The sequence below is a fragment of the Schistocerca serialis genome, chromosome 1 (assembly GCF_023864345.2).
Source record: "Schistocerca serialis cubense isolate TAMUIC-IGC-003099 chromosome 1, iqSchSeri2.2, whole genome shotgun sequence".
NCBI classification, from domain to species: Eukaryota; Metazoa; Arthropoda; class Insecta; order Orthoptera; family Acrididae; genus Schistocerca; species Schistocerca serialis.
The window spans coordinates 1,071,604,435-1,071,617,456 of NC_064638.1; the positions used below are offsets into that span (position 1 = coordinate 1,071,604,435).

General features: G+C 38.2%; 1 protein-coding gene across 1 annotated transcript in view; it reads right to left on the reverse strand.

Moving 5' to 3' along the window:
- Positions 1-13,022, reverse strand: part of LOC126415813 (mitogen-activated protein kinase kinase kinase 15) — a 166,146-nt gene that overhangs the window by 131,433 nt on the left and 21,691 nt on the right. Inside the window, exons 6-8 of the mRNA XM_050083458.1 lie at positions 12,639-12,917; positions 8,761-9,044; positions 8,512-8,671 (exon numbers count right to left, since the gene is read on the reverse strand). Coding sequence (XP_049939415.1) covers positions 8,512-8,671; positions 8,761-9,044; positions 12,639-12,917 — 723 coding nt within the window. The remainder of the gene's footprint in view (positions 1-8,511; positions 8,672-8,760; positions 9,045-12,638; positions 12,918-13,022) is intronic.

Here is a 13,022-nt window from a genome sequence, read left to right on the forward strand (position 1 = left end):
GCCATATGGAATCCTCACCTCCACCATCAGTTTTTCTGAACTGCGCAGATGGATTACAAAACATTCTCCACTCTTGTAATTATCCCAGCCTCGACCTACGGTAACATACTGTCCTCACACCCTCCACGTAACAATTTCGACCCCCTCAGTCTTATCACCTACCATTCCCCATACCGTTCAGACTGCTGCTACCATCCCATGAGATAGTTGCATTCTGGACCAAAGTGACAGAGTTGCCAGCCGTGTGTGAGAGGTGTGCTCGCTTGTATGAATCAATGGTGTGTGTTTCTCTTTCTCTGACAAAGGCTCTGGCCAAAAGCTTACGTGTAAGTGTCTTTTGATTGTGCCTGTTTGCAAATCTTATCATCCCAAAAGTTAATACAGAAAAGCAACAAAAGTCATCTGTAAGATACACTAGGTATTACACCATATTAACAAATGCAATGCCAATAAATCTGTTCACATTTAGATAAGTACATGGAACGAACCTTTGCTAAGTATGAAATTAGGTAAATGAAATATTCCCTAAAGTCTACTCATGTGATCCCTTATCTCTGGCTGAATTATTAGTGTTTCCTGTTATGTTTAAAACAGTGGCTTGTTCCGATGGTCTCTGCTACATTTCTTTCAGAGGGATCAGTCAATGATTGTTGAGATTACTGCCTCATAATCAATTTAGTTGAATAATTTGGTCTATAATTCGTAGGGGTGAACCCAATTCTAACAAATACACAAGAAGTATGGTAAACAACGTCTTCAGTCTCAAATGTTTGTGTCCATTTGTGTTACACAGAGTGGCACACACAAAACCAGCCCCTGCACTGAAAGGAATATGAATTAAGAAAATCAACTTACATCATAGCTTTCTTACATTTTTATTGCACAGTTTCATTATTAACTACGTAATTAACAGTTTAAGTAACAGATTTACTTTTGTTAGTTTAATAAGCATATTTCAGAAAGGAATTTAAAGTCTATGTTCATATTCTTCTCTGCCAACATCCAAGCAAAGTTGTGCATGTCAAAGCATGTTAAGGAAAACGCTTTTCAGAGCTCTTTGAGGAATGTTCAAAATTTCTTCATATACGTTGTTTTTTTAATGTGTCAAGTGTTCTGGGATTGTTGTGGTAGACTCTAGCCTTTAGAAATCCCCAGAGGTATAAGTCACATGGTGACAAGTCGGGAGAGCGGAGTGACCACAAGCCCTTAATAGTGGTCACATCTTCTGTAAAATTAGTATGTATACAAGCTAAGGACAAACCTGACATATGAGAAGTTGCCCCATCTTGCTGGAAATATGCACAACATTTTTTGTTTGGTGTTAACAGAGCTGAAAATTCATTGTAGAGTTGCAAGTGTGTTGAGTTTTGTTGAAGAACAATGGCCCGATAATTCTATTACCAGATACAGCACACTGTACACCAATTTTTAAATCGTTTAACAGCTTTTGCAGTATGCCTTGGGGATTCTCTGTAGCCCAGTGTCTTGTGTTTCATGAATTAACGTAACCCGGCTGATGAAACCAAGCTTCATCTGTCGGAAAAAGGAGGAATGGATCAATATGTCCCCCAGCAACATTTTCCAGCAACCAATTACAGTAATGTGTCTGCTTCTTTTATTTGCTGAACAACACTCGCACAGTAAGGTTTCATTTTTAAGTCATGAAGGATGCCGTGACATTACCTGCGAGATATTCCACATCGCTGTGATAATCGTTGTGTTGACTTGCAGGGACTTCTTTCAATGTGTGCCATCATGTTTGCCACAACTTCAGGTGTACATACAGTCGGTGCCTTATTTCTCTTTGAATTAACAACACTGCCTGTTGAACACTACTTTCTCACTAGATCCTGAATCATTGATTTTGCAGGAATATTACTTTCAGGGAACTTTTCATGAAAAGTGTCATGAACAACTTTAATGGAATCAGACCGCACATATTCTTCAACAATGAACAAACATTCTTCAATGAAGTAAGGCATGACAATGAAGTACACGGTTTATAACAACTACTTTCCGTATGAACTACTCACACGCTACTGCTGTTGGAAGGTCTAACAACCCTACCACAACAAAGGTCAAAATTTAATGATTGTGGTATTGCTCACGCTGCCAAATACTGCATTTTCGGGCAACAACAAAGTTTTTACATCGCAGGTGTCATTAGAGCACAGTTAATAAAGTCATTTCATGTAATAATGAATAAACTAGGCACTCATCTTTTCGTGTTTCCCACACTGATTTCGTAAAATCATGGCTCAATCGTCGAAAATCTAGGTGGTGGTGATTCCAAGCTCAGATGCAAAGAGGCCTAGGTTTTAGTCTGCTATATTCAAAAGTTTTGTAGATGTGCTTCACAAACCATTCTTGGAGATTAAACCTTTCAAAGTTAGCACAAGGGTGATGTAAAAAAAAATAATCAGCACTCCGAATTTAAATTACACTTCCTTTTTATTGCTTTTATTGCAATATCACGTAACACACAAAACATCACTTCACAATACAAAACATACTTGAAAACATCTTCCTCATAGTCACTGTTAAAGTTCACATTTTAGAAGCTGACTATGTTATGCGTCTTTCCAACATGATGTCCAAGACTTGACTTTTTCAAGGTCCGACTCTAACTAACTAGTAATAATCGCTTACGTGCCCAAAAATCAGAGTTACAAGAACGTCAAAATCATAGTGACAAAAGAAAGAATACATTTAAGAATAATATCAATGCAACATAAACAGTTCGATGTATCAAAGTACCTCTACATTAATGAAATCAAATCTGAATGTTGTCTCAGAAATATGTTAACTACTTCTACAGAAACACAGTAGAATATTACTGGTATCGAGAGATTCAGGTGAGGTGCCGTAGTGGTTACGTAATTCAAGTACCATTACAAAGGTGGCATAGAAACTGACAAGCCAGTAATACTACTCACGAGCGTTCGCATTCTGGTTCAGGCCGGATTTGTGCGCGCCACTCTGTACAACCCTATGGGTTCATCATCTGATGTAACTTACTTGTTTACCAGTTCTCTTGCTCTTGAGCAAGATGACATTGAAATGTGTGTTCCTGTTATGTGATTACTACATCTTAAGTGTTGGAACTCTAGGGAGCAAGGAAAACAAAAGAAAAGGAAACAGTGAGCACATGTAAGAAATTTAAAACGTAAACTATGAGGAACATTCCTTGATGTTACAAAACACATTTCCCTTATGGTATACATGTTTCTTTGTAGATAAAAACAAATGTCCTTACACTTTTAAGTTACAATAAAATTTAAAATGACTAAAATAACTCTTACTTGCAAAATCTACATGCTAAATGTGCTTAGATTTCAGTCTTTTGTTTTTATGGGCATTTATTTCTATTTGCTCTACCACATCTAGATCCTTGACTTAGGCTGAATACATACTACAGTCAAATTCAAACAATGGAAAATCCAGGATGGAATAACAACAATATTGTGAAAAGGACATATTGCTACTCACCGCATACGGGAGACATTGGGTTGCAGACAGGAACAGCAAAAAGAATGCTATACATTTAAACTTTTGGCCAAAAGGCAATCTCCTAAAGTTGAAAGCGTGTGTGTGCACCCCCAAACCACACACACGACCGCCTCTGGCCGCTGAGTCTGGCCTCAGTGGCCAGACACAGTGGTCGTCGTGTGTATGTGTGTGTGTGTGTGTGTGTGTGTGTGTGTGTGTGTGTGTGTTTTCTACTTTGGAAGAAGGCTGCATGGCTAAAAGCCTAAATGTATAGCAGTATTTTTGTTGAGGCTGTCTGCAACTCAATGTCTCCACTATATGGTGAGTAGCAATTTATCCTTTTCATAATATTGTAGTACTATCAGAATGGCCGGCCGCGGTGGTCTAGCGGTTCTGGCGCTGCAGTCCGGAACCGCGGGACTGCTACGGTCGCAGGTTCGAATCCTGCCTCGGGCATGGGTGTGTGTGATGTCCTTAGGTTAGTTAGGTTTAAGTAGTTCTAAGTTCTAGGGGACTTATGACCTAAGATGTTGAGTCCCATAGTGCTCAGAGCCATTTGAACCATTTGAACTATCAGAATGTATTGTATGACTAATAATGCGTTTCTTGATGCAATAATTTACCAACAGCCGTATGTATTGTAGAAATTTATTTTACTTTATGAACTTCTATGTGCTACCAGTTTCGGCATTACATTGATGCCACCTTCAGGCCCCACTCGTCGTAGCCATAAAATCACTATACATGGAAGGAGCCACAGCTGCAACAGCTCTTGGTGGCCAGGCGACACAGAGTCTGTGTCGCCTGGCCACCAAGAGCTGTTGCAGGACGATTTGATTCACAGATCCAGTTATATGGCCCCTTCCATGTATAGCGATTTTACAACTATGACGAGTGGGGCCTGAAGATGGCATCAATGTAATGCCGAAACTGGTAGCACATAGAAGTTCATAAAAGAAAATAGATTTCTACAATACATACGGCTGATGGTAAATTATTGCATCAAGAAGTTCATGCCAGCCGTCGTCCCACGATCCATAATGGATCAACGAAGATTTAATAATGTGTTTAGTGCCAGGGCAGACTTTTTCTTGTTCTTCACCTTCAGTGTTTCCCCTTAGGAGTTAGCCATTTTTGATCTCCACAGGCCTCTTTTGTTTCAATCTTCCATGGCTTCCCATATGTATTTTTCCCATGTTAGCACTGGCCTTCCTCTCCTTCCTCCTTCGGGCAGATGTTTTAAAGCAATTTAATGTGAATGCATTCATAAGCTATGAGAGCTTCTTTCTGACATAGATAGCATGTAGCATAACAAAGCTATGATTTTTGACTCTCTCTCTCTCTCTCTCTCTCTCTCTCTCCTGTAACCTTCTCTAAATATTAAATTATCTCATTCAGAAACAAGGAAAGAATGTAAGAAGCAAATTATCCTTATGATGGACCCACAGGGACTGAAACACACTGTGCAACACACGAAGACAGAAATAGTTACATGTAGGATTACCATCTTATACCATCAGATACTGAATCTATAGTTCAGTCCCAAATACTCTTTTGATTTTGAATAAAGAATCATAAGCTATGGTGCCAAAGAGTTCCACTAAAAGGAGTCATTCTCATTCTATCAACTGCCTTGCCAAAAGAAGGTGGGAAATTGATCCCAAATGCAAAAGAATTAGCAGTGATCAATGACGAGAGCAAGCAGAAGGCAATGGAAGCCATAGCAAGATAGACACAAAGGGTAGCTGTGGTGCATACGGTCTCATAAAAGTAATCCAATGGCCATTTTCTTAGCAAAGAATTTTGGATGTAAACTAACCCCCTTTGGCTCTCCAGGAAGGATTTCTTCAGGAGAGGTTTATCAATAAGAGGATGAACAAGTTTAACATTCTATGGATTGTAGTAAACAATAAAATGGGATACTTAAAATACAGGGCAGACTGAGATGAAATGCAAATTTTCTGAAGCAGTTGCGAGCAGTTCAGTAAAAGAGGAATGGAATACAATCAAAATGGAAGTGTTACATATATATGTTGTTGTTGTTGTTGTTACGGTCTTCAGTCTGGAGACTGGTTTGATGCAGCTCTCCACGCTACTCTATCCTGTGCAAGCCTCTTAATCTCACAGATAAGTACTGCAACTTACATCCTTTCAAATCTGCGTACTGTATTCAGCTCCTGGTCTCCCTCTATGATTTTTACCCCCCCCCCCCCCTCTCCCCATACTTCCCTCTAATATTACATTTTTGATCCCTTGGTGTCTCATAATATGTCCCATCAATCAATCCCTTCATCTAATCATGTTGTGCCACAAATTTCCTTGCTCCCAAATTCTATTTGCTACTTCCTCATAAGTTACATGACTTACCCATCTAATCTTGAGCATTCTTCTGTAGCATCACATTTCAAAAGCTTCTTTTCTCTTCTTGTCTAAACTGCTTATCATCCATGTTTCAATTCCATACATAGCTACACTCCATACAAATACTTTCAGAAAAGACTTCCTGACACTTATATTGATGTTCAATATCAACAAAATATCTCTTCTTCAGAAACGCTTTTCTTGCCATTGCCAGTCTACATTTTATACCTATCTACTTCAGTCATCATCAGTTATCTTGCTGCTCAAATAGCAAAACCCATCTACTACTTTAAATGTCTCATTTCCTAATCTAATTCCTCAGTATCACTTGATTTAATTCAACTACATTCCATTATCCTCATTTTGCTTTTGTTGATGTTCATCTTATATCCTCCTTTCAAGACACTGTCCAAACAGTTCAACTGCTCTTCTAAGTACTCTGCCATCTCTGACAGAATTACAATGTCACTGGCAAATCTTAAAGTTTTTATTTCTTCTCCCTGGACTTCAATTCCTGCTCCAAATTTTTCTTTCATTTCCTTTACTGCTTACTCTATGTACAGATTGAATAACATAGGGAATGGGCTACAATCCTGTCTCACTCCCTTGTCTACCACTGCTTCCCTTTCATGCCCCTCAACTCTTATAATGCCATCTGGTTTCTGTACAAGTTGTAAATAGCCATTCACTCCCTGTATTTTACATTTGCTACCCACAGAATTTCAGAGATAGTATTCCACTCAACACTGTCAAAAGCTTTCTCTAAGTCTACAAATTCTATAAACGTAGGTTTGCCTTTTCTCAACCTATCTTCTAAGTGAGGTCATAGCATCAGCATTCCCTCCCATGCTTCTATATTTCTCCTGAATCCAAACTGATCTTTCAGCAGGTCGGCTTCTACCAGTTTTTCCATTCTTCAGTAAAGGATTTGCATTAGTATTTTGCAATCAGGTCTTATTGAACTTATAATCCACTAATATTTACACCAACAAGCACCTGTTTTCTTTGGGATTGGAATTATCATTTTCTTCTTGAAGTCTGAGGGTATTTCGCCTGTCTCATACATACAGCCTGGGACACCATCACACCTCGTAATGGATGCTGCTGTGACACCTCACCACAGGATGTGATAGATGCGTAAATCAGTTTGTTTGTGGCGAGACTGTCAGTGCTGGAGAGGTAATCCAAACAGTGGACTTTTCACGTGCCTCTCGGTCAGGGATGTAGTGTGAGTACCTTGATTTGGGGAAAATTACTGCCACCGAGGGTGTAGTTGAAGAGGCCAGGAAACACTCAAACTTATGGATGAAAGAAGTAAATACAGGAATCTTATAAATAAGGTAAGAGCACTGTAGTTGCTTTCAGATGAAATTAAAAAAAAACTGCAAACAGGCCACACTGGAGTGGAAAGGAGAAATATGCAATGATACTGAGATATGATTGCCGGAAATTTCACTATGGCGTACAGGAAGATCAAAAGTAATTTTGGAAAAGCAAAATGTACAGGTGTTAATCTACAAAGTGCAAATGGAAAATCCACTATTGATTGCATAAAAAAGGTCAGGCAGTTGGTGTGACTACATTGAGGGTCTATCAGATGGAACAGAACTGTCCCAAAAGTGCAATAGAAGAGAAAGGGATCAGAAACAACAAAGACAAAGGTGATTAGATGTAAAAAGCATAGTAACTACTTGCTGAACATTAGGAACAATACAACAGAAAGAATCCTACCTGGAAAGTGCCATCAGTGTGGGACTAATAATACAGAGAGTACAGTGATTACATTGGATGGGCCAAGTGGGATGTGGGTGGAATCGAGGAGACAAAGTTGTCAGGGGCAACTTTGGGTTACAAGAGGACCCTCCATGATAGACGTCATAATTCCATATGCCAGTTGTGTAAACAACAGGGGTAGGTGGTCAAAAGTTAAAAGACATCAGAAACAACAGTGATCTTAAAGGGCAAGAAAACTGAGACAAACACAAGTTACAAACGAACAGCAGCAGAGGAAAAGCTGATATACAAGAGAGACTGAGGCAGATGCCCTAAAGCCATTTGTGCTGCAAGAAGCGCTACACACAGGAGAGTGCCTTGGAAGCGATGCTAAGTACAACAGAGCATAATTCAGAAGTGTCTCTCTGCAGGCAGAGATGGGAAGCAAGAAAAGCTGGACTATGCTGTGTCTTGGTATGAGCTCCTTGGACATTATCACACGTTGTGGCATGTAGCTGGCTATAACATTTGGGCACTGAATGTAAAAAATCTTAACAATATACAAGGCAATAAAAATGATTAAATTATTGAGGTCCTCGGTGCAACTATTAAACGGGATTGTGCAGAAGCAAGAGCTAAGAGTAGCTGGAGGGGGGGGGGGGGGGGGGGGGGGGATGTAGGCGGGGGGGGGGGCGAAGTGCCTCATATGCACTGTTGTCTATGCCTTGCATTCAAGAGTGAACAACACTTGTGTAAATAACAGAAATGGTAATAATATTATTTCATAAAATGGCTTGTGAAATAGTTAGTACAGATAGTCCAAGCAAAGTAACTTGTTATGCTAATTTTATATATGAGGGAGCCACAATGTTACAAAGTACAAAAATAAACGGTTTTTCTATCATATTGTTTGATAATTCTGTGTAATATACAGTTCCAAAAACTCACCAGTTTGGTGGCTTTAACTTGAACATGCATTCTGCTGCTTGGATAGCTTTTGAGTAATCTTCTGCTAAAACACTAATTTCGAAGAATGTGGCAACATCCCAGTAGTCTTGTAATGATGACAGGCTACCCTTTTTACCAATTAAATTGTTGAGGACCATACCTATAATTAAATGAGCAAACAAACTTCAGTTTAAAAACCCAAAATATATGTTTAATACAGATTATTCTCACATTCAATTCGCTTCTTACCTATATGCTGCAGCTCTTCTGATTTTGAAAACTCATTACCAGCTATAACAAGCAATGTTGCTAAATTAATGCCAGCATATTCATTCGGCTGCACTTCAAATCCTTTTCTATACCAATGAATAGCATTCATTAAACTATCTTTATCTTGATGCTGAGATTCAACAAACTTGTCTTTGTATATCCTACCACAAAGACAAACTATATCAGGTACATGATTTTCCTTCTTTTCCAAAGCTTTCTCAATCACTCTGAGAGCTCGTTCTCTGTCACCTTCTTTATTGCGCCTGTAGTATTTATAAAAAAGAAAAATGATACTTCATATGCTGAGAGGCAGAAGCACAAATTTAAAATAAGTAGAAAATTAAGATTTAATTTCAATACATAATAATAAAACGGTAAGTGTAATAACATTTAGGACAAATGAACTTGATCAACAACTTTTAAACTGATATATTAAATATTATAGCCCATTTCAATGAAAGAACAATATGTGCATTAAAGGTAAAATAGACATGCCATAATTTCAAGGTGTGATAACAAATGAATGAATGAATGAATGAATAAATAAATGAAAACTTGCTACAATGAAATCCAGTTTTATGTGCTCACATTTTGTTTTCCAGTTTACAGTCGTTTTTATCAGTCCCAAAAGAAGTCCTATTCTCTCAATATAATGCTTTACCGTCATTAATGATTCCATGATTTAAGTTTTTGTTGATGTTATCATGACCTTTAACAGTGATTTTCATACAGATGTCTGGAAAAAGTGCATCAAATTCCTGCTCAATGTCAGCCTTGGAACAAAGCAGAAAACACATACTATACACAAAGTTATTGATCATGTAATGTAGCATTAGTGTGGTAAGTGAGATATTTCCTGGCGGCTTACTGGGTCACGGCTGCCTGTCTTATACGTTTGCAGTGTCTGGAAGGGTGGGAAAGTATGCCGAGCCACTGACTTAACAATAATCGTGATCTGACAATAGTGACTCTAGTAGCAACCTTCCTTCTACTCACTGTGTTGTATTAAAACAGCTTTAAATTAATTTCATAGTCATTTGTACAAATAAACACTGCTTTTGAAGATGGCCATCTTTATAATGGGCTTTCATGATCTGCCTACTTTCGTGTGAAAGCCACACTAGGTGTGCAGTCTTAAGTTGGTATGACCTGATGTCAGACATAAACATACCTCCTCAAGATGCTCCGTAACATGAAGACAATTTCAGCTCTCCTCCTATTGTTCTCTGTTTACAAAAGACTTTGAACTTCAGTATTTTAATCAACATTGTGTTACAAGTTTTATTTACTGTAGTTTTATAATTATTATCTATAATAAGTCTCACATTAGAACATCAATATCTTTTTAATGTGATTTCTTGAAAGAATTTTGTTTCCATGTTTTATTTACACCATTGGACATGATCAGAACAAAGAGGGAGCCCACATATGCATTTGTGTGAGTCAGCACTAAGCCAATGTCTTTGTGATTATCATGAAGGCAGTGGCTGAGTGCTAACACAAATATATGTATTTCCTTATATGTTCTGATCATTTCCAATGGTGAACATAAGACACAAAAGCCAAAGTCTTTCATGAAACCATACTAAAAAGATACTCGTGTCCTAATGTGAGACTTATTATCAATAATCATTATAAAATTACAGTAAATAAACTTATAAGGTAATTGGATAGATAAATAATCTACTCACCAAGCGGCAGCAGAAAACACACATTAAAAAAAACGTTATAATTAGGCAAACTTCGGAGTCAGTGGCTCCTTCTTCAGGCAGAAGGATTGAAGAAGAAGGAAGAGGGGTGAAAGAAAAGGACTGGAGTGGTCTAGGAAAAGGGGCAGATTTCGGAAAAGTCACCCAGAACTGCGGGTCAGTGGAGACTTACCAGGCAGGGTGGGAATGAGAGACTGATCCTTGGGGAATGCACAGGACAAGATCTGAAAACCTGAGAGCTTAAAGGTGGAAGACAGGGTAATACGCAAAACAGAGATTACTGCTAAAACATCATGTACATGTTAATAAGAGTGGAAAGCTAAGTGCATTGTACATAACAGAGGTGGGAGGGGGACAGCAAAAAATAAACAGGTAAGAGAATGAAAGATGTACAAAACTAAAACGGAATGAAGAAAGGAGTAGTTACTGTGAAGAACTGCTGATATGGAAGAAATCAACATAAATTAAGGCCAGGTGAGCAGCAAGAACCAAGGACATGTTGCAGCACTAGTTCCCACTTGTGAGGGAAAAACTAGCACCTGGGGGAAGAATCCAGATGGTGCATGTGATGAAACAGAGACCAAGATCATGATTGTCATGTTGTAGCACATGTTCTGCAATAGGTTATTGTGTGTTGCCAGTATACATCCTCTCCCTATGACCATTCATGCTGACTGATAAAATTTGGTGGTAGACATGCCGTGTAAAAGGCTGCTATTCCTTCTGTGTGTGTGTGTGTGTGTGTGTGTGTGTGTGTGTGTGTGTGTGTGTGTGTGTGTGTACTTTCCCTCCCTTTTTGTCTTTTGCACATAAAAGGTATTTTTTAGACATTTTTGGTCAACCATTCATTCCTATCATCACTATTACCCTCTTCTTTTGCCCTACTAGCCCTAGAAACAAATTTGGGGTTTATCACTCCATAACTGTTATCAAGTAAGTCTCATTCAACTTCACATAGATTAGCTTAACATACTGTCATTATTTTCCTCTCTCCCCTAGTTATTTCCAACATGCTCCTCTCCATTTCATACTGACTAACCCTTAGTGTTTGAATTATTTTTGCCTTTAAACTACATTTCTGATTGCCAACAGTCCAAAATAGTAATACACACTGATAGTAACTATGCCTTCATGTACTGATAGCAAACTTTTCTTTCCACGCACATTGGCCTTCCACTGTTAACCATTTATGCCTCAGAGTCACCTCTTGAAACACAAACATTTACAGGCTTTTTTTTCCAATACTTGCACAGTTTCTCTCTCTCTCTCTCTCTCTCTCTCTCTCTCTCTCTCTCTCCTCTCTCTTTCACTCTCTCTTTGTTGGTGCATTATTAACAATAATTTAATGATTTAAGATTAGTGAGCTTCCTGTAAATGTGTGTCCAAGGTTACAGTAACTGATGTCACTACCAGTTTCTTGCTCCACAATAACTTTGATATTTCGTCCTTGTTAAACATTGTTTGTGCCAGGTTTTCAGTTTCATTGTTTCATCCATTATAATGTATAATAATTATGTCATTTTCACATGTCTGGTAACATACAGTTATTATTAAACTGGAGATTATTAGCGAAAAATATTTTCTGTAAATCAGTTGGCCACATTTCTACAAGTACAGCACTCTTGCTTTCAATAGGACAAGTTTCTTCTTGATGAAAGAAAGAGGAATTGTGTAGCCACCTTTCTCCTCTTACAAGGTGAGACAATTTCAGCCTGGGTTTCAAAAGTCCTGGCTCCCTCACCGCCCACCCATCGCCCTTGTCCCTCCTTCTCCAACGCACTCCTCTTTTGCTTCATTAGGAAACTACTTTTATATGTTTCTGTCAGCAGTACAGGAAATACTGCCAACTGCATGTATGAACTGACCAGTCCTACTGTCTCTTTGTGTACTTAAGAATTTTTCATACTTAAATTACCTTTCTGTATGATTGTATCCAAATTTATTTATATCGCAATTGCAGTTCTTATTCTAGGAAATTAAATTAAATTTAGTTTCAGCACAGAGTAGAACAGATAAAAAGATTTTTCCTGTCTTCATAAATGTTGCATATACACCAAACTTTATGAACTCACCGGTAGTTTCTATGGTTATCATTTATGAAGCAATAACTAAAAGAAAAGTACAAAAAAATCTCAAAATCTTACTAACCTGTTCAGTGCAAATGCATAGAGGTATCCTATTGCTGAAGTAGTTATATAATTCCTCTTATTTGGTACAGTTCGCAAGTCGTCAACAAGTTGCACCATGGCATCATAATCTTGAATTTCTCTAAATGATATTAACACATTCAGCAGCACTTCACCAGAGAGCACGTTGGGATCATCAAGTCTTTTCCTCATATTATGAAGCACTCTTGCTAATTCCTCTCCCGTATATGTTTCTCTCGCTTTACGCAAGTCAGCTAAAAACTTCTCCTTCATGTGTGCTCTGAAAGAAGTAATTGTGACATATTCAATTATTTCCAAATAAAAAAAATGTGTTGTTAACAATCAGATTCAGGTACAAGGAATAATACACTTAATATGATCTATC